This window comes from Pollicipes pollicipes, unplaced genomic scaffold (genome assembly GCF_011947565.3).
Source record: "Pollicipes pollicipes isolate AB1234 unplaced genomic scaffold, Ppol_2.1 Scaffold_4295;HRSCAF=5057_pilon_pilon_pilon, whole genome shotgun sequence".
In the NCBI taxonomy this organism is placed as follows: Eukaryota; Metazoa; Arthropoda; class Thecostraca; order Pollicipedomorpha; family Pollicipedidae; genus Pollicipes; species Pollicipes pollicipes.
In genome coordinates, this window is record NW_023596461.1 from 41,185,584 (window position 1) to 41,204,595 (window position 19,012).

General features: G+C 60.5%; 1 protein-coding gene across 1 annotated transcript; it reads left to right on the forward strand.

The window, feature by feature from the left end:
• Positions 1 to 15,377: 15,377 nt before the first annotated feature.
• Positions 15,378 to 17,634, forward strand: LOC119097549 (histone-lysine N-methyltransferase MECOM). Its single transcript, XM_037220581.1, has one exon. The coding sequence runs from the start codon at positions 15,378 to 15,380 to the stop codon at positions 16,323 to 16,325; it is 948 nt and encodes a 315-aa protein (XP_037076476.1). The 3' UTR covers positions 16,326 to 17,634.
• The last annotated feature ends 1,378 nt before the right edge of the window (positions 17,635 to 19,012 follow it).

A 19,012-nucleotide genomic window follows, 5' to 3' on the forward strand; every position in this document is an offset into this window, starting at 1 on the left:
GACGTCACGGCAGGCACTCCTGCCCGCTGGTGAACTGACATCACGGCAGGCACTCCTGCCCTCCGGTGAGCTGACGTCACGGCAGGCACTCCTACCCGCTGGTGAACTGACGTCACGGCAGGCACTCCTGCCCTCCGGTAAACTGACGTCACGGTAGGCACTCCTACCCGCTGGTGAACTGACGTCACGGTAGGCACTCCTACCCGCTGGTGAACTAACGCCACGGCAGGCACTCCTGCCCGCCGGCGAACTGATGGCATACAGTGCTATGCCCTGACGAGCCGACGGAGTATATTCTGTTCCCTGACGAGCCAGCTGAGTACAGCTAACTTGCGGACTAATCTACGGAACGCTATTTTTGACTTGGGCAAGCTGCCAGATGTCATTAAGCTTGGTGATGTGACCAATCTGACGGAATAAACGGGCCCAGTGAGGACACATGCCTCTCTGATAATTACAACGTGACCGGACTCATCGTCAGCCACCGCTGTTCGGCTTCCAAATGAAACTACGCAGGTGCCTAGTTGGGAGGATGCTTTATTGTGGTGATCTACGTTTTTTCATGATGTTCGGCACGCAGACCTATACGACAGCTACAATGCTTTCCGAGTAAAGGGCTATTTCTTCATCCGTGTAACACAATTCCCCACTGTAAAACAGGCTCCGGTCCAGTGGACCGTATGACGTAAGAAGCATCCGGTCTGCCTAAAAACACTCAGCCCCTCGTGAAGAAACAGTCCGACGGATCCTCGTCAAATGAATGTTGCCTAACACCCCTCTAAATCGGCTGGAACCGCGGCAATGAGCGGGACGAAATGCACATCCCACGCCTTCTGTGTGCGAGATAATTCCGTCGGTAGCTGGCTGTCACAACTCATGCCCATACAGCCAGCTTATGAAAACTACCGTTGCTCTTCTCTGCTGGTACAAAGAGCGCGTGCAGTCAGCCATGCGCCACAAACACTGACATGCGGCCAGTGCCCGTCTCCAGCGAAGGCGGGCCGGCCGGAGCGTCCCGCCACACGCTCATTGTCAGCGCGTTTCGGCACCGGCCGGGGACAAGTTTCGCCCGGTGACGGCGCCAGGAGCGCGCGAGACAAGGCCGAGACATCGCCGGACACGAGTAGCCAGGTCACGGAGAGGGGGAGAGAGCGACAAGGCCGCCGCGTCACGGCGAGCACGCGCTGTGACGCTGTTCTCACGCCTGCGGGGCGACGGCGGCGGACGCGCCGACCGCCCGCCGGGCAGCTAGTCACCGGGAGGTAGCGGCGGCGCCCCCCCCCCCTCGGGGCACGGCCGCCGTGAGGAGTCTCTCGGCCCGCTCACGGGGACTGTGTCCAGCTCCGGTCATACGTGCGTCCCGGCACGCGCGCCGGCCGCCCCGCCCACGCTCCAGTCACCCCGTGATGAACGGCTTCTCACGCGCGACTTCCGTCCAATTTGTCAGGTGCACCGGCCGGGCCGGGCGCCGCGTGTCGCTCCGGGATCGGCTGCCGCGCGTCGCCCCGGGGGTCGGGTGCCGCGCGTCGCCCCAGGGTCGGGCGCCGCGTGTCGCCCCAGGGTCGGGCGCCGCGTGTCGCCCCGGGGTCGGGCGTCGCGTGTCGCCCCAGGACCGAGTGCCGCGTGTCGCTCCGGGATCGGCTGCCGCGCGTCGCCCCGGGGTCGGGTGCCGCGCGGTCGCCCCAGGGTCGGGTGCCGCGCGTCGCCCCAGGGGTCGGGCGCCGCGTGTCGCCCCGGGGCCGGCTGCCGCGTGTCGCCCCGGGACCGAGTGCCGCGTGTCGCCCCGGGGCCGGCTGCCGCGTGTCGCCCCGGGGCCGGCTGCCGCGTGTCGCCCCGGGACCGAGTGCCGCGTGTCGCCCCGGGACCGAGTGCCGCGTGGCGCCCCGGGGCCGGCTGCCGCGTATCGCCCCGGGACCGAGTGCCGCGTGGCGCCCCGGAGCTGGGCGAGCCGAGCGCTCGGGCCGGGCCGTGTCCAGCGGCGCCGAGACACTGCGCCCTCCGCCGCCCAGGGCCGGGGCCGAGCTGCGGCGGGCACGGCTGCGGGTACGGCGTGACGTGCCGCGTGGTGAGGGGTCAGCTACGGGCTGGCCTGCGCCGCCCGGCGCGGGCCCGGGCCCGGCCAACCGCAGCATTGTCGGCACGTGGACCTGGCGCGGGAGAGCGCGGTCCACGAGGCTGTCACGGGGCCTGCGCGCGAGATCTTGACCTAGTAATCGGGCGCGGGCGGGCCGGACCCGACCACCGCTGGCTTTATAATCAAATTAGGTAAGCAGCGCGGCAGAACGTTACCAAACAGCGCACGGCGGGCGTCTAGGCGCCGACCCCACCAGGGCGATGACAGATGGAACATGGTCCTAGTTGTGACAAGAGCTTGTTGGAAAATAGCAATTAGTAGCCAGTGAATGTGAATTTAATAAGAAGATGAGCCTCTAACTGTACGAGCCGTAATGACACATCGGTGACATCCAATTCGTCGTGGTCGATGGGGGCAAACAATACGCCGGGGCCGGGCGCAGTGGCGCCCCGCTTAGCCGGGCGCGGCGGCTGCCTGCGCGCCGGCAGGTGTTGATTACTCGGTGATTAATGAGGGATCATCCGCGTGCCGACCCACTGACTGGGCACGGAGCGGGCAGACGGGAGGGGTGGGGTATCGGGGTCTGAGTCCCATTAGGGGCTGTTGTAGGGCAACATCAGCGTGTTTGATTGCAAATGGAAATGCCAAGGTGAGCATCTTTTTAGACGGTTTGTACATACATTTGAGAGCAATGATCGACATCAACGCATCAAAATGGCGAGTTGTAATGTATCTAAGTTTCATGTTATCATTCAGTAATCCCAACAATTTATATCAGCTCGGCACTTCCCACAGGTTTCTTTGCATGCATTTGTGGGACAGCTCCCATGTCTTTGAACTATATTTTGGACTGCCAACCTAGGTTTGAGCACTGCGAAGTAACACCAGCATCCTCCATTATACTTAGAATTTGTTGACTAATACCCAGTTAGTTAATACCCAGTCTCATTATCAGTCCATCAAGAAACCTGTCGCAACACTTTTTTTGCAATTTCGTCACAACCATTTACCTTAAAACATTACGTTCAGCGACTACCGAGAATAACAGTACAATTTCCCGCTACCAACACCTGCTGAAGCATTTTAGGGGAAGAGAAGCGGTTATCGAAAGCAAGTGCTATATCGACATGCAATGCAATATATGTGCAATCGCTTTACTTTCAATCTCTTGCGACATCCGCTTCTGTTGTAGATATTCACCCTGAATACTACCACTATGGTTATGAGGCAGAAATTCTGGATCGATGTAATTTTCTCCTCCACTGTCTCTTTTATCAGTTGGCATGCTTAAAGCGGTAGAAAAGATTAAAGAACTAAAAATGTCTAGATGTCGGATGTCCCCTGCCGCACAATGTCATGAGGAGAAAGGAAGCCAAGATGGGGGTTTTGTTTGAGCTTATTCTTACCGCACCAGGGACACAGCAAGGTCACAGGCAAACGTCCCCGTAAGTGGGGTTTGCCATGCTCCGAAAGATGGCTATCAACATACACTGACCTCGCTACCTGCAAGTGCCGACTTGGCGCGGTCATACACTGACCTCGCTACCTGCAAGTGCCCACATGGAGCAGTCATACACTGACCTCGCTACCTGCAAGTGCCGGCCTAGCGCAGTCATACACGGACCTCGCTACCTGCAAGTGCAAGCTTGGCGCGGTTATACACTGACCTCGCTACCTGCAAGTGCCGGCTTGGCGCGGACCAAGTCTATAGAGACATCCATTAACTGGTGTAAGTGCTGCTCACATGAGCACTTAGCGCTAGTGCATCCCAGGGGCAGGGAGACAATAGCCCAAAGAGAGCGCAGGAGAAGCAACAACTGAAATTACCGTCGCTCCGCTTCACTCTCGATTGATTGACCCGTTACTCAGAGCTTCCTCCGCCCCCTGAAACTCATAGCAGGATCCGTATCTTCTGTTGAGCATAGTGCTGAAACTAATGCTGAGCAATCGTTTTGATTTGGGATTGGAATCCTATGATGGGTGGGTTCGCATTCAGATTCGACTTTGGGATTCCGTAGGTTTGAAAATATTCGAATGGATTTGAAAATGCGCATGAAAATCCCAAAACCATAATGTCGTGTAAATCCTCTCTTTCAACCGATTTCACTGCCTTATGCCTGGCTGTTTTCAATGCTTCTGGCAATGACATATGTCTAGTGGCGCCCACAGAAAATCAGCGAACCATGGTGGTGCTGGGGTCAATCGATTAATCACGGCATGGGCATGACAATAACCAATGCAATGTGACATAATGCAGGGCTCAGGAATCAGAGAACAGGACTCAGGACTCGGGACTCGGAACTCTACTCAGAACTCAGATGCGACACCGACATATATGACTTGCATCCAGCTTATTTGAGGATATTTGAGCTTTGAGCATGTTGCAATGTTTTAGCTGCATATTGAGCTGGCGGCGCTCTCAACTCAAAAGTGGTTCTGAAGATTTGCACGCTGATTTCCATGGTTACAATCTTTGTTTGCAGGATTCGAATTCGCTAGACTCAAATGCATTTTTGTATACTCGAATCGTGCGAATCTGAGCCCGCAGCTCTAAATGCAAGCTAAAGGCACCAAAAAAGCTATTTACTGGCATACCTCAAGCCAGCCTTACAAAAGCATATGTATGCTTCTCAACACACGACAGAACTTCAAGGACAAATCTAAGAGCTCATTTCGTTACATTTACGCCGCAAAGTGCACAGATACGAGCTGCATCTGTTGGCATGCTCGTCTTAATCCATCAGTTTCGTTTTGCAGAATATTTTGTGCCGTGCAAACACTTCATTTGTTGATACTGGATGCTTAGCATCACGTACATGCACTTACGCTCACCTCAGTCATCTCCCGCCTATCCTTGGCCCGTCCGTGTCCGACCTCCGAGCCACACCCTTCTTCCCTTCATCACTCCTCCTAGCCGTCATTCCCTGCTCCCTGACGTCGCGCCGTGTTCCGCACCAGATCGAACACGTGCCTCGCTCTGACGGGTCCGATGACAAGGTCGGGGCGCGCGGCTGCCGCCCGGGCCGCCGCCGCTGCCTCCGCTGGCGCTCCCACCGCCACCCCCCACCCCCCGGCGTGCCGAGGGCCGCGGCGCGCCGGCTCCCGGAGCGCGGCGCGTGATCTATGGCGTGGCGCGTCGCGTCACCTGCTGCCCTCTGCCGCGCGCGCGCCGGCGCCGCCGAGACCCTCCGCACTCACGGCACGATGCCGGCCCTCCCTCGACCCCGGAGAGGAGGGTCCTCCTCGATTCCCCGGGAGGTTGACGGGGCGACTGGGACATGGTGAAGGGCGCTGGTGGCGGAGTGGGGCAGGTGCCCCTCGGGAGGCGGTGTAGGGCAGGTGACCCCCGAAAGGCGCTGTAGGGCGCTGGTGGCGGAGTGAGGCAGGTGCCGCCCGAAAGGCGGTGTAGGGCGCTGGTGGCGGAGTGGGGCAGGTGCCCCCCGAAAGGCGCTTTCCGGCGCTGGTGGCGGAGTGGGGCAGGTGCCCCTCGGGAGGCGGTGTAGGGCAGGTGCTGAGAGTGTCCGGCAGGAGCTGCAGTGGGGGCGCCCTCGGGTCCGGCCGAGGCAGGCTGTGGGCAGGTTGTCCGTTCGGCGCAGTGACTCGTCTGTCAAAACTGGTCATCCAGTGACACACGGCAAGTCAGCGATCATTCTTCTTTCAAAACGTTGACATTTGCGCATTTAGAGATCTAGAGAACAGCTTTACTGGCGTCGATGTGCAGTATGTAGACGATCGAATGCCAGCCACCTACAAGGACAGCAGAACATGAATCTGACAAATGGTCAGTCTCATTACGATTCGGTTGAATATCGTTTTTTTCAGTGCACCTGCTCTTACTTTTTCATCAAAAGTATTTTGTGATAATTTGGCTGGCCCCGTTTGAAAAAACATAAGTCATGAAACAATGCTAGGAAGCGTTGGCAAGGTTAAGGTCGCTACGCATTCCACGCAACGTTCAAGACCACAGGACACTTTATGTGGACAAATGCGTTCTCTAACATTTCTTTTAGGCCTACTACGGTTCTTTTTCACTTCGGATGCGTGTCGGTTGGATTTCATGCGTTAGGCTCCGATCTGTGTGGATGCAGATGCTCTGTCATAGATGCATTTGAAAGATGCCCTCACTTAAAATACTTGCAACTTTTGGTTGCAACACACCTCAAGCACATAAAAAGATCAGCACCGCTGCCAAGATGGCGCCACACTTGATAGCGAACATAAGTTTATGATGCCACATTTCATTTACTGCAAAGGAGCGTACTACAGCGAGCTTAAAACTTTACCTACACCTAACGTCCAGATGACAGAAACACCTGCACGTACTGCAACTATGCAAGCATGAATGCATTGCAACAACCAGGCAGTGACAGGCCGCTTCATACCAGGCAAGCGCCCGGTCCGGAGGAGTATGACTGTAGGTGCGATGACTGATGACATAACCCAGCCACAGACAGCTGACCTACTCCATGCTTTGCCTTTCTGTGAGTCATTCACACTATGTAATAAGATGAAGAAAAGGGGTTCTTACCAAACGGCCGAAATGAAGACAAGCAGCTAAACAGCCTAATCGGTGGTGCGGCGGGCGGGATACGTAACCCGATTACGCCAACCGGCCGCCGTCAATTTACGCGGGTGTATCATCAAAGTGTCGTTTGCCGCATTCTTACTGGATGGAAACAAACTAGCGCGCGAAAATAATGAGTGTGCTGAGACTCCACCCAGTAATCCTCGACACCGTCAGTGATTCTAGCCATTAACTCCTGATAAACCGCAAGCACGATGTTTACCATAGCCGAAGGGCGTGCTTGGACGGCGTCGTCTCCAGCCAGGCCGTGCGACAGGCGACGCCAAGTCCCTCCGACTGGAAAACGACGCGCGTCGGTGACGGCGGCGCGCCGGTGAAAGTAAAACAGTCGATTAAATCGGCCGGAACTTTTGCTGCCCGGCGCCGGTTCCGACCCGCGCCCGGCTGCACTCGTCGCCGGCCGCGGGCGGTCCATGACGTCACAGGTTAAAAGAGCGGCGACCACGGGCCAGTGGCGCTCTCGGTTCGTCGGCGGCGCGCCCAGCCGGAAAATGGCGGCTTCCTTTCGCTCTCCGTCACCAAGGATGCCCTCACGAGACGACCGCTCGCGCCCGGTTGCAGAATCACTATGCAACGTTTCCCTGGCCCCACGCAACGCGCTCCTCAAGCGTAAAGAGTGAGCCATTAGCCATGGATTTATGCATTTGTAATTGGGGGTGGCACGTTATTTTCGTGTGAGAGTGCCACAATTAGGGAGCAGCGGCGGATTCTCTGGTGCAGTGAACGGGAGCGTCTGTGAGCTCGACTCGAACCGTTCTCGGCCACTGCCTCGCAGTGAAACATGACACACCCGCTGCTCGGCCGCCAGACCGCTCAGACGGCAAACAGCTGCAGAGAGCGAGAGAGAGCTCTGATTTATGAGTGCAGGATGTTAATTGCAGAATGTTCGGACGAAGTGACAGGTCAGGAAATGGAAACAGCATAGCCAAGGACCCATGGCTCGTTTGCTTCTGTGTATGTAAATGTTTGGGTGTGTTCGCTGAGTGGCCTGCCAGCAATGCGGCCTTGGCTGGAGTTGACGAGTCTAACGTGATCTTGCAATTATGTAAACTTTCACACGTTCTGGTTCCACAAGGGCAGAATGATATTCCAAAGCTCCCGCTCGGGCACGCCCCAACTCATTTCAATATGTTCCGCTATCCGAAAATTCAGACGTGCTCCTGGTTACGTGCGCTGCACTCTTTCACTCACTCTATTTTACGTTCGTATGAGGCTGGACAATGCCAAATGAAGTTCGTCGAGTTTCCATAAATCTGATTAAGAAGTGATATTTTCCGCATGGATGAACGTTTAGCCATGTTAAGTGTTTCATGATGCATTCATGTAAAAGTTCGGCGGATGATTGACGTTGCAGTTTCGCGATCATGCTTTCAGCCGATCACGGTGTCACGAAAATATGATGAAGCCAGTACAAACTAGCCCCAAGCCCCTAGTCCCTAGCCCCATTGTCGCTCTCCAAATCGCTTTCCTCAAGCGACCGTCTCCCTATGTTGTCGATGGAATATTAAGACGCGCTCAGCTGCTGAGACTAAATGGCTTCGTCCGTCTCACCCTGACAAGAAGGACGGGCACAGCGGCGAATCGATCTCCATACCTCCGGCTTTCCAGCCCGTCTCTCCAGCGAACCATCGTAATCATAACAGGCCCAACGCCAACCCGTCCGTCACTCGGCGCGTCCCGAGCGGCTCCCACCAGAGGGCGCTGGGTGACCTCCGCGTGCCAATGAAGACCAGCAGTGGTCGTTAGCGAGCGGTGAGCGCGGCCTGTCATCAGCGTCGCGGCGCCGGGCCCGGACGTCAGCCGCGCCCCGGGCGCCGCCGCGCGGCCCCGCTGACAGGAAGATTACAGCAGCCCGTCTGCTGCCGGCCGGAGAGCGAGGCTGGGACGAGTCGGCGTCGCGGTCCCTGGGCGTGCCGCCGACTGCAGCCGCTGCCGGCGCGGGCCGCCGGCTGATGCCAGCCTCGCCGTACTCGCGCTGTCACGTGTCGAGCAGCCGGAGGGTGGTGCCAGCGGCCGCGCGTCCCGACGCCTCCGCACCGGGTGGCCGGGGTCGTCATCCGGGAGACCCCCGCCGCGCCGGTGGCGGCGGGCCGTGGTGAGTGGCCGTGCTAAGCCGGCCTCAGGCGACGCGGCGGGTCGCGCGGGAGCAGCGGGACAGTCGTCCGGGCTGGCGCCGCCGCTGCACCCGCCGAGTCCGGAGTCGGACAGAGCATGGTCGCCTTGACTCTCGCCGGACTCTCACCGGCTGCGGACCCCGAGGGGCCCGCCACGCCGCCGACCGGCTATCGCCGGCGATCGTCCTCGAGGGGCGCCGGTCGGCGGGACCGTCCCGTCCCGTCCCGCGCCCGGCCGGCCCCGCCCGCCCGGCCGGCCCGCTTTGTCCGCCGAGCGGAGTCGCCCGCGGCCGTCCGAGTCGTGCGGCGACAGCGGGGAACAATATCGACGCGCCCTTTGAGCGGCCGGCGGCGTTTACGCTGGTGCACAGCGCAACCTTCGTGCGGTCGCGCTCCGCCTTGTGCGACGGCGGCGCGGCGGCGCGGCGGCCCAGTCGTGCCATCGTGTCGCTTATCGCCCGCCCGTCACGTTGGCGGGGCCAGAACGAAACGGATAGCGGACCACAATCCCCGATGGGACTGGAAATGTGTGTCAGGAGGGCCAGTCAGCCGGGCGTTCTGCCGGCAAGGCTGCAGCAGCGTCGGAGGGCCGCCGATCGGGGGATAAGCCCTGTCTGCGTGTATCGCAAGCTGGCATTTCCGACGGCTGACGATGTCGCGACAGGCTGTTTTACAGCGTACGGCGGGCATCTCCCGACATCTGCGCGGCAGACTGAAGCGAATCCTTTTCATACCCCACCATCCCGGCTGCTTAACCGAAGTGGACGCCGTCGGCTCCCGCCCTCCTCCCATGCAAGGTGAAGGGGTCCTCGACGCTCATGGGCAGCCACCCATCGCGGCTGAACCGATCGCAATCAGCCCCGCGAGCCGAAGTGAAACGGATCTCCATCGGTTCTCGCCCTCGCGTCGTAAAGTGGCGGCGTTGCACGCAGCTCATCCGTTGGCTCGTTCTGGCGGCTCGCTCGCCGCTAACGAGCGCGTTATGCATATGGTGGCGCGGCGTCAGGTCGGCGCGGCGTGGCTGGCGCCGGCCGGACCGGCACGCAGCAGATTGGCCCGTGATTGACGGCGCGGCGGCGTGACAGTGCGCTCGTTGCCGCCTGATGGCGGCCGTGACGCGCGTCCTGGGCGGCCACGCGACCCCTGACCCGGCCGCCGGCCGCCACCGGTGCCGCGCCTGGCGTGACGCGTGACGCGCCGCATGTTACGCGATGGGAAGGGGAGGGGCCGCGGGCACTGCGGCCGCCGGCGCCGCCGCCAGCTCGCTGCTAATCGGCCGCTTTGTTCCAAGGCTTTTCTCACCAGAAGTGGAGCGGCCGAATTCGCACCGGAACGCTGCAGCCTTCTGTCAACGGCCATCGCGAGCGGCCATCATGGCCGGCTTATGTGTTGCAAAACCTTGCAACATGAATTGTGCGGACGGCGGCCGCCGCGGCGTAGGTGTGGCCGTGTTCGCGATGCTATCAGTGAGCGGGCATCACGACCTCAAATTAGCGCCCTATTCGGCATCGGCCTGTGTTTCCGGCAGGCTAGTCGGCTTTCTCACGTACGCAGCACAAACAATGCCTGCACGACGCGGACAGCGGGGCAGCTCGGGGGAGGGGGGGGGGGGGGGGGGTGGGGGGCGGAGGGGCACCAAACGACGGCGCGTGGGGTTTCCATCCGGCGTGCTTCTTTGTTCGTCCCCGTGCATGCAACAGCGGTTTCCCCGACTATGATTTGTGGGCTGGGGGAACTCATCGGTACTTGGCACGCTGGGATGTGTCCACAAAACAAACGATAATGTCTTGAGATTCAATTGGTAGGTAATCTTTATTACGCGCAGGGCCGGCCGCTCCGGGGGGTGGCCCGCCATCCGTCGTTAAACTCTGCCCGTTGCCGCAGTGTTTCGGCAACGTGAGGACAGTTATGAGTCGTAGTGCGCGAGATATGGACTGGCTTGGAGACCACCCTGATGCGACGAGCTTTACTGGCTGAAGAAGTGCCTAGGAGGTAGGCGACTTATGGGGCTTATTAGCGCTAGTGCTCCGTACCGATCCGGCCTGTAGAGCATGCCGTGAGAAATAACGAGCACGTTCAGGCGATGTAGGACACGCAAGGTTACGTTGGGGTCGCCACTGTGTCTGGTAAAACACGAGTTGCGAAATGGATCCGCGCATGAATGTCCGAATCGGTTCAGAGGAAATGAGATATCTGGGGCAACTGGCACGTCAGCAGCAGGCAGATCACCCGCAGTCAGCAGCCAGCAGCAGGCAGATCACCCGCAGTCAGCAGCAGGCAGATCACCCACAGTCAGCCGCCAGCAGCAGGCGGATCACCCGTAGTCAGCAGTCAGCAGCAGGCAGATCACCCACAGTCAGCAGCAGGCAGATCACCCGCAGTCAGCAGCGCACTAGAGCTTTAGCACCGCGCTGGGTCGCGGGTCCCTTTCCAACATGTGAGTCAGGCCGCTCAAGCCATGATCATCCCACCATGAGGGTCAGGTTTCTTAAGCCACGATCAGTAACGGGAGGCGCGCCGCTTCGAGGCGGCGTGACGGGCGGACGCCGGTGGCCCCGACGCGCGATCCGCACCGTCGCCCTGCACGTCAGGCCACCGGACGGGCCCGCTGCGTGACAGGTCGACACGGACAGATGCCACGGCTGGACGCGGTGTGTGACAGGCGCGCGTGCTACCCTCGGCCCACCGCCGCCGCTCCGGGGCGCCATGCCGCAACAGCCGGCGACTTGTCCTCTCCGAGCCGAGCGCCGGTTGCGTTACGCATTCCGCTCCGGGGCCCGTTAAATCCTGACGGAGAATGCGGCCGATTGGCAGCCGGCTCGTTAGAAGAGGCCAGTTCGGGCCGCGTCGGCGGCGGTCACGTGTTCAGTCGGGCAAGGACGGCGGCTCAGTCTGCCATTGTTACCGGCTGATGTATGCCCGCGGTCCAGCTGCAGTCGTACTCGCCCGCGATCAGCTCGCTTTCTCGCCGGGCTGTGAGCGGCGGCTGTCCGGGGTGACTCGGCCAGCATCATCAGCTAACGGCCGCTCTGGCGGCGCTCAACAGTAGGCGTGACCCGGTGCCTCCGGTGTCCTGCACTAAACACGCCCGGGCCCGGCCGACCGGCGCGACCCATCGCGGCCGGAGCGGCGGCCGTCGGCGCCGGTGCGGGTCCGGTGCCGCCGCTCGCCGCGTGCGGTCATTACGACCGCCCCGTTGGCGGGAGGTAATAGATCGGCGTGTAGGCGAGCGGGCGCGGCCGGCCGGCGCACGCCCCGTCCAGGCCCGGGTAATGGCCTCTGCATCGATTACGAGCGCCGAGGTGCTTTGAAGTGGCCGGCCGCGACCTGCCAGTCATCGGAACTGCCGGCTTCCAGCCTCCCGGGTGTGGCGCAGAGTGGGGCCGCTCCCAGCTTTCTTACCCCAGGCCGGTGCAGACGGAGGATGGTCTCAATCGGGCACGCTCACACTGCCGTCTCGCCGTATTTACACATGTCAAACGACTGCTCAGCTTTTCCCACCGTCGCGAAATAAAGCTACTTGTGTCCACCCTCAGCCTTTCTGTGCTGTCCACAACCCTCACACACGTTCAAGAAGGCCAGCGGCTACACCCATTGCCACAGCACCGAGCCGTTTGTGGCCTCGTAGCTTCTTCTTTCCACCCACCCATCCCTGGCTCTAAACACTTCTCCCCGTCTCTCCACCATCTCCCGCGGACGGTTCGGAGCCGACCCGTCCGCAGTCGGTCTCTGCACTGCGCCCATCTCGGGCCGGGGTTTGCTCGGCTCTGGCACCTCCTGCGGTGGCCGTCAGCCGGCCCGTTTGTCAACATACCAGGCGGAGCCGGCGGCCCGCCGGGCGCGGCCGGCGCGGCCGCCTCGCCGCCCCTGTACGTACACACCGTCATGTATGATGCATGCGACGGCTGGTGCGGGCGGACGCTTGCGAAAGGCGGCGGTATCTGCGGCGATAATCGGCACCACGGCGCCGAGAAGTGGCGTAGGGCGCGGCAGAAGGGGTGGGGTCGGAGCCGACGGCCGCGCACGACGACAGGCGCCGAGTTATGGGCGGCGCTGGGCGGCCCGCGGTGGCACTGCGGTCGCTGTCTCAACGGTGGGCATGTCTGTGGGAATACCGCGAGCTGGAGCAGGCGCCGGACGCCGGCCAGAACTGGCGGGGCAGGCACGGGACCGTGCGTCAGGGCTGGTGGGGCAGACGCGAGACGCGGCCAGAACTGGTGGGGCGTGACCTGAAATTTCGCGGGGCGCTTCGTCCGAGCTGTGAGACACTGGGCCTAGGCTGCTGGAGTCCCTCTCTGGACTGGCGGACAGTGTGCTGAACCCAGACAGTACGATACCGACCTGTTAAAAGCGTGCCCCGGCCTGGCCGCGGAGGCGTGACCCGGGACGGCGGCAGGCCGGCGGCCTGGCCTGACCTTACTGCAGAGACGGCCGCCGGACCGCGCCGGAACCGGCGACGGAGCCGGCGAGAGGCTCCCGGGAGCCGGCTCAGTTCTCGCCGAAGAGCGGCGCCGCGCACGGTCCGGGAGAAACATCTTCATTACCGGTGATTTACCGGGGCGTATTTCACCGTTAATGACAGCCGGCGGCGGCGGCGGGCCGCGGCGCCGGCCTCTCTCCGATAAAGAGGCGGTCTGCCAATCAGCCGGTGCAGCGGACAAACAACGGCCGGCGGCCGGCCAGTCCATCGCCGCTCTGAGCGTGACCCGCCGCCGGCGCCGGTCCGGCCCGGCCCGGCCCCGCCAGACGGCCGCGGGGCGGTCGGCCCGGCCAGCAGCGAGGACGAGGAGGGCACGGGCAGCGGTGCAGGCACGTGAAAGGCGTGGCTCTGTCTTAAGGCAGGAAGGCTGCATGTCCGTTAGCCTTATGTCTGACAATGGATTTGGAATGAGAGGTAGATGGAGTAGAGGGGAGGATGCTGTTTAAGGGTGTGATGGGTGGCATGTGTTACGAGCTAAACTTCCCACAGGCTTGTGAGATAACAAATCTGGGCTCGCGTTTGCCAACAACTGATATAATCGCGTGAGCGGTGGCTTAAGCATAAGCAATGCAAAAAACTAGAAACACATTTCCAACCAAGCTTTCTTGTTCGAGAGCGCTTAGGAGGCTCTATCCCCAAGTCTACCCTGGCTGATACACGAGGGCATTGCGCAGCCAGCGGCGTGACACGATCAGCGCCCTGACCGGCCGCGGCCGCCCCGAGCCCCCGCGCCGTGGGTCGGATCGCCCACCAGGGCATATCGTTCATCTGTTCCAGATCGGTCTGCCACGGCGCGAACCGGACTGGGGTAGGCTGGAGCGGTGAGCGTGAGCCCCTCCCCCCCGCCGGGCAGCCCATTACGAGCCGGTGATATTTTGTCTCCGTCGGCCGTCCGGTCCAGAGATAGGATGGCGTGTATGGATATAGATGTCGGCTGCTTTACATCAGTGTAAGGTCATGGTGCACTGAGGGGCGTTGGCGGTAGCGGCGGCGGCTTCGGTGCGCCGCGGACGTAGTCTCTCCTATCTGAGCGGCCCGGCGAGGCCTATCCCTGCTCCCGTCCGCCGTGCTCCACCGTCGCTGGTGATTGGTCAGCCTTTCGTTGGAAGCGTGAGCGAGCGACGATCAGCTCGTTCGCCAGATCACCACGCGGCCAGATAACATCGCCCCCACACGGGAGAAGCCTCCCGATGGGCCCAAATTGCCCAACACGCGGTGGCCCAGTTGATACGGCAATGGGGCGCACGTTTCGCGTGGGCCGGCCTGGGCCGGCCGCCGCGGCGGGACCGCCGGCCCCAGTTTGGCGTGCCCACGAGCCGTGTGCAGTGTGAAAGGGTGTCTGAGATGGGTCGCACCGACCACCTCCGCGGTAGGGCTGGCCGGGAGCGCGCAGACTTCCCCTCAGTGCGGTGACGCCAGTGCAGCGCGCAGTTGCGTGTTTGTGGTCCGGGTGCGCTTCCATGCGGCGAATCAGCCTGCACGTGTGCCGTCCACCGCATGTGTTTTCCTGCGCCGACACCCAGCGTGCGCGTGTGTGATTTAGTGAGGTCGAGTGGTGAGCATGGTCGCGTGTTTGCTTGCGGAGCGGCGTGGCAGGAGGGTGCGACAATGCACGGGATCACCTCGGTGACACCGTCTCCCGCCGCGCCGGCTCTGGTTTATGACCGGGCGCGCCCGCGCCACGGCCGCTCATGAATGCTTCGTTGGCCCACCATACAGCCGATCTCACCACGCTGTCCGCATGTTGTGTAACAGGCCGCCGGCGCGCCGGCTCCGGCAGCCAGCAGCCCTTCAGTGCGCAGGCCTGCGGACCACCACAATCACTGCGATGAGCCAGTAGCGTCGGGCGCGTTTGGGAAAACGCCCACGACACCTCGCTGACCGCCTGCCTGCTGGTTACGCCGCCGCGCTCGGTGAACATCTGCCGCAGCCCCCACCCACTGTCGTCTCCGGCAACCCACCACGCTGCGCCTGCCCGTCGGGCGCCACGCGCTGACGCCGCGTCCGTCCGTTTCAGAGCCCCGGAGCCGCCGTGCCTGCCGCGCCGCGCCGCGCGCGCGCTCGATGTTCAGCCCGCGGCCGCGCCTGCTGCACGGCCCGTCCGTCACCGCCCGTCGCCCGGAGATGCGCGAGAAGGCCCACAGTCCGCGCAAGCTGGTGGCCGAGCTGACGCTGCGCACCGACCTGCTGGCGCCGGCCGGTGAGCTGACGCCGTACGACCTGCGCACTGCTGAGCTGCCGGCGCCGGACGCCGACGGCGACCAGCAGGTGCCGCTCGACCTCAGCGTACGCGCGCGTCTGCACGAGGACGAGAACCGCAACCTGGTGCCCGTGTCACCGGGCGCAGTGGCCGCCATGGAGGTGGAGCCCGCGGCCGGCGCCGGCGCCAAGCTGGCGTACGGTCGGCCGCTGTACGCCGGCGCCGAGACGGAGCTGGCTGGTCATCTTTACAGCCCGGCGCTCATCGACATCTACGGCAAGAGCAAGCTGTACGGCTCGCCGCTGCTGGCGTCGCCGCCGAGCTACCCGTTCATCCTGCCGGGGACGTTTGAGATGATCCGCTCACAGCTGGACCACATCCACCTGCGGAGGAACACCGGCGTGCCCCTGCCGGGCGTGCTCAAGAACAAGGACCGCTACTCATGCAAGTTCTGCGGCAAGAACTTCCCGCGCTCGGCCAACCTGACGCGCCACCTGCGCACGCACACGGGCGAGCAGCCGTACAAGTGCAAGTACTGCGAGCGCTCGTTCAGCATCTCGTCCAACCTGCAGCGCCACATCCGCAACATCCACAACAAGGAGAAGCCGTTCCGGTGTCCGCTCTGCGACCGCTGCTTCGGCCAGCAGACCAACCTGGACCGGCACCTGCGCAAGCACGAGTCGGACGGGCCGACCATCCTGGACGGCGGGTTCCGACGCGCCGCGTCGCACCGCTCCGTCTCGACGTCGGGCTCGCCGGCGTCCGAGGACTCGGCCGCTGAGATCGACGTCGAGGAGGTGGACGAGGCCGAGGCCGTCTCCTCGCCCGATACCGTAGACGCCAAGCCGGCGTCGGACGCCGAGGCCAACTGAGCGAAGCTTCCTCGCCGGCGAGCAGCTCGCCTTCGGATCTGGAACGGAGCTGGGACGGATCTGATATTGGATATAGAACCAGACCTGAATTCGGATCTGGAACGGACCTGGGACGGATCTGAGATCGGATATAGAACCGGATCTGCACCAGGATCTTTGATCGGATCTAGAATCAGATGTAGTGTCGGATCTTTTGCCCCAGTGTGTGGCCGGATTTGCTACCGGATCCAGGACCGGATCTGGACCGGGCCTAACTGCACGAGAGCTGCGTCGGGGCACGCGCGGTCCGGAGAGGCGACGCCGTCCGACGAAGGCGGATCTGACACATGCGCGACCTCCTCGCAAAAGACACCAAGCTTTAAGACGTACACTGCGAGGAAGGCCGCACGACACCGAGTACCTGACACCTTGTGAGGACGCCCGCTGGCGCGGGCGCACGCCGTCTCTCTCCCGTGCTCGCAGGGGCCAACGCTGCCCGCAGCCATGACGTGAGGCTAAAGACTGAAGTACAAAGCAACTGCGCCGCGCGTGTGGCCCCGCGCGGTATGCCACTGCCACAGCCTGGGTCGCCGAGGGCTGTCGCGAGTACCTGCCGGGTGGCGGTGGAGGGTGTGGGTGTGGAGCGCGGCCGCCGGGGCCCGTGAGCGGAGACGGGCTCCCGCGGAGCACGTGCAGTGTTGCCGCCTGTCGTCTGGAAAGCTGGGCGGAAGCCGTTGACCTACGAGTGCGGAGGTCATCCCCGTGCGAGCGGCGCTCGCTCGCGGGGGCCTTGGGTATTTATTTCGTATTTAAATGATAGTGTTTGGATTATGTCGCGACAGGTAGGCTAGGCGCTACAGCCGGGCGGCGCGAAATGTGACGTGGGGTGTCGGGCGCCACCGCTTTGCCTGAGTTTGAGCGAGGCTATTGTCACGCGCACACCGAGGTCGGAGCCCAAACGAGTGCACTGCTGTGTTGATTAAAAAGAAAGATTGTTTATGACAAGGCTCAGCCGTGATTGCCTTACAAATCGGAGCTTTCAGTTGTGGTGCAGCCCCGTGTCGTATCGATGGCAACGCTCTCGAACTCGTTTCGTTTCCTGCGAAAAATTCGTTGAGGTATTCAATGAACTGTGTTTCTTGTATTGTTAGTCAGAGGTCACCTTGGTATTGCTGGTGGGAATCACATCTATAGGCTACTGTTGATCATCTACGTACGCTGCACCTCTCACTCTCTCCCTCTCCCTCTCTCTCGATCTCGCTGTCCTTTAGAAAGATAGAATGGGTAGCTGACATTCAAGTAGGCTCTAGTCAAGCTGCAAATCTAAATCCAAAGGAAATGCATATGAAATATGTATAATTGTGATGGGAATAAAACACAAAACTGCGATGAGCACTTGTTTCTGACGTCATCAGCGGTGCAGAGGTGAAAGTTGACACGACCTGCTGTGTTCGAACGACAAAAATCGAACACACGAATCCTAGATTGCTCTTAGTTGCACATACTGCCGTTGAAACCCATACAGTCATCACATAGCCTCATACTCCAGACCGCACTGTGTGGCAAGACCACTGCTTCAAAAGGGACCGCACGGTGTTCCCTCTGATAAAGGAATGCAGTCATGCGTTGACTTCGATTACAATTAAGTGAGGAGAACGCTTTTATAGCTACCACACTGATCGTGAAATCCGCTGTCTTGGTAATTATTAGGGTCGGAACGTGGCCAGTTTTCATTAGCTGTCGAAGAAAATAAGTACTTTATGAAAGTTATTGCCTAATGCCACCCTACGAACCAGTTTACTTAATCATAAACTTAAGAGCAAATTACGCACTCCACGTACCCAACGGTGCAAGTTTGTAACGACCAATTTCGGCACTACGCAAGTAAAACAACTTGTATCCTTCCACCATCAGATAGTATAAAATAGTTATTTGTGTTGAGACATGATTGCTCCCATACATCGCTTCTTCTGCGCCTGTCGAAATTTCAGGGAAGGACAGCCATGCTCCCGCCGGTTCAGCGGAAAGTATGCGGCCGCATCACCACTCATTTTGGAGCGCTATTTGGCGCAGAGGAAGCCAAAGCTGCTCACATTGGACTGTTACCACTCTGATCTCCATGGTTTTGTGAATCTTGCTCAGTATTCATGGAAAAAGGTACAATCCTTATTTATAGGTATGTAGGTTCGCCAAAAACCGGCATGTCCTGTAAAAGTCAGTTAGTTCGTAAATCATAACGTTAAGGAATCATATGCATTTAGTTGGGGAAAATATACCGAACACAGATATCGTTTCAGGAGATATCGCAGATGTAATATGGAGTAGCCCGACGGTATTGACATTGTCCGACGGTATTGACATTGTCCGACAGCCCCGGACTCCTCGCGGCTCGAACACCAGCGCGCCATCCACGCGCACCTCGCCAGCCGGATACACCGGATCCGAGCTGCGCCTGCGCCTCAGGATAGCGACGGCCGTATGAACTTGTGATGGAATGAAATGGGACGGTCATGCATGTTTGCCATGCATGCAGGGTAACACAGAGGGTGGAAGGAGAAGCTTGGGCCATCCGAACATTTTTACTTCCTCGATTGTTTAGGGCAAAGCATGCAAGTTCGTTTATAATTCATATTTAATTCATTCATTTTTGTAAAAGCTAACCAGACAAAAATATGTTATGTCTTTTACATGACAACAGGAAATGGCAC

Bases quoted from the DNA above. Each gene is read 5' to 3' on its own strand.
- LOC119097549 (XM_037220581.1), top strand. From the start codon at position 15,378: ATGCGCGAGAAGGCCCACAGTCCGCGCAAGCTGGTGGCCGAGCTGACG.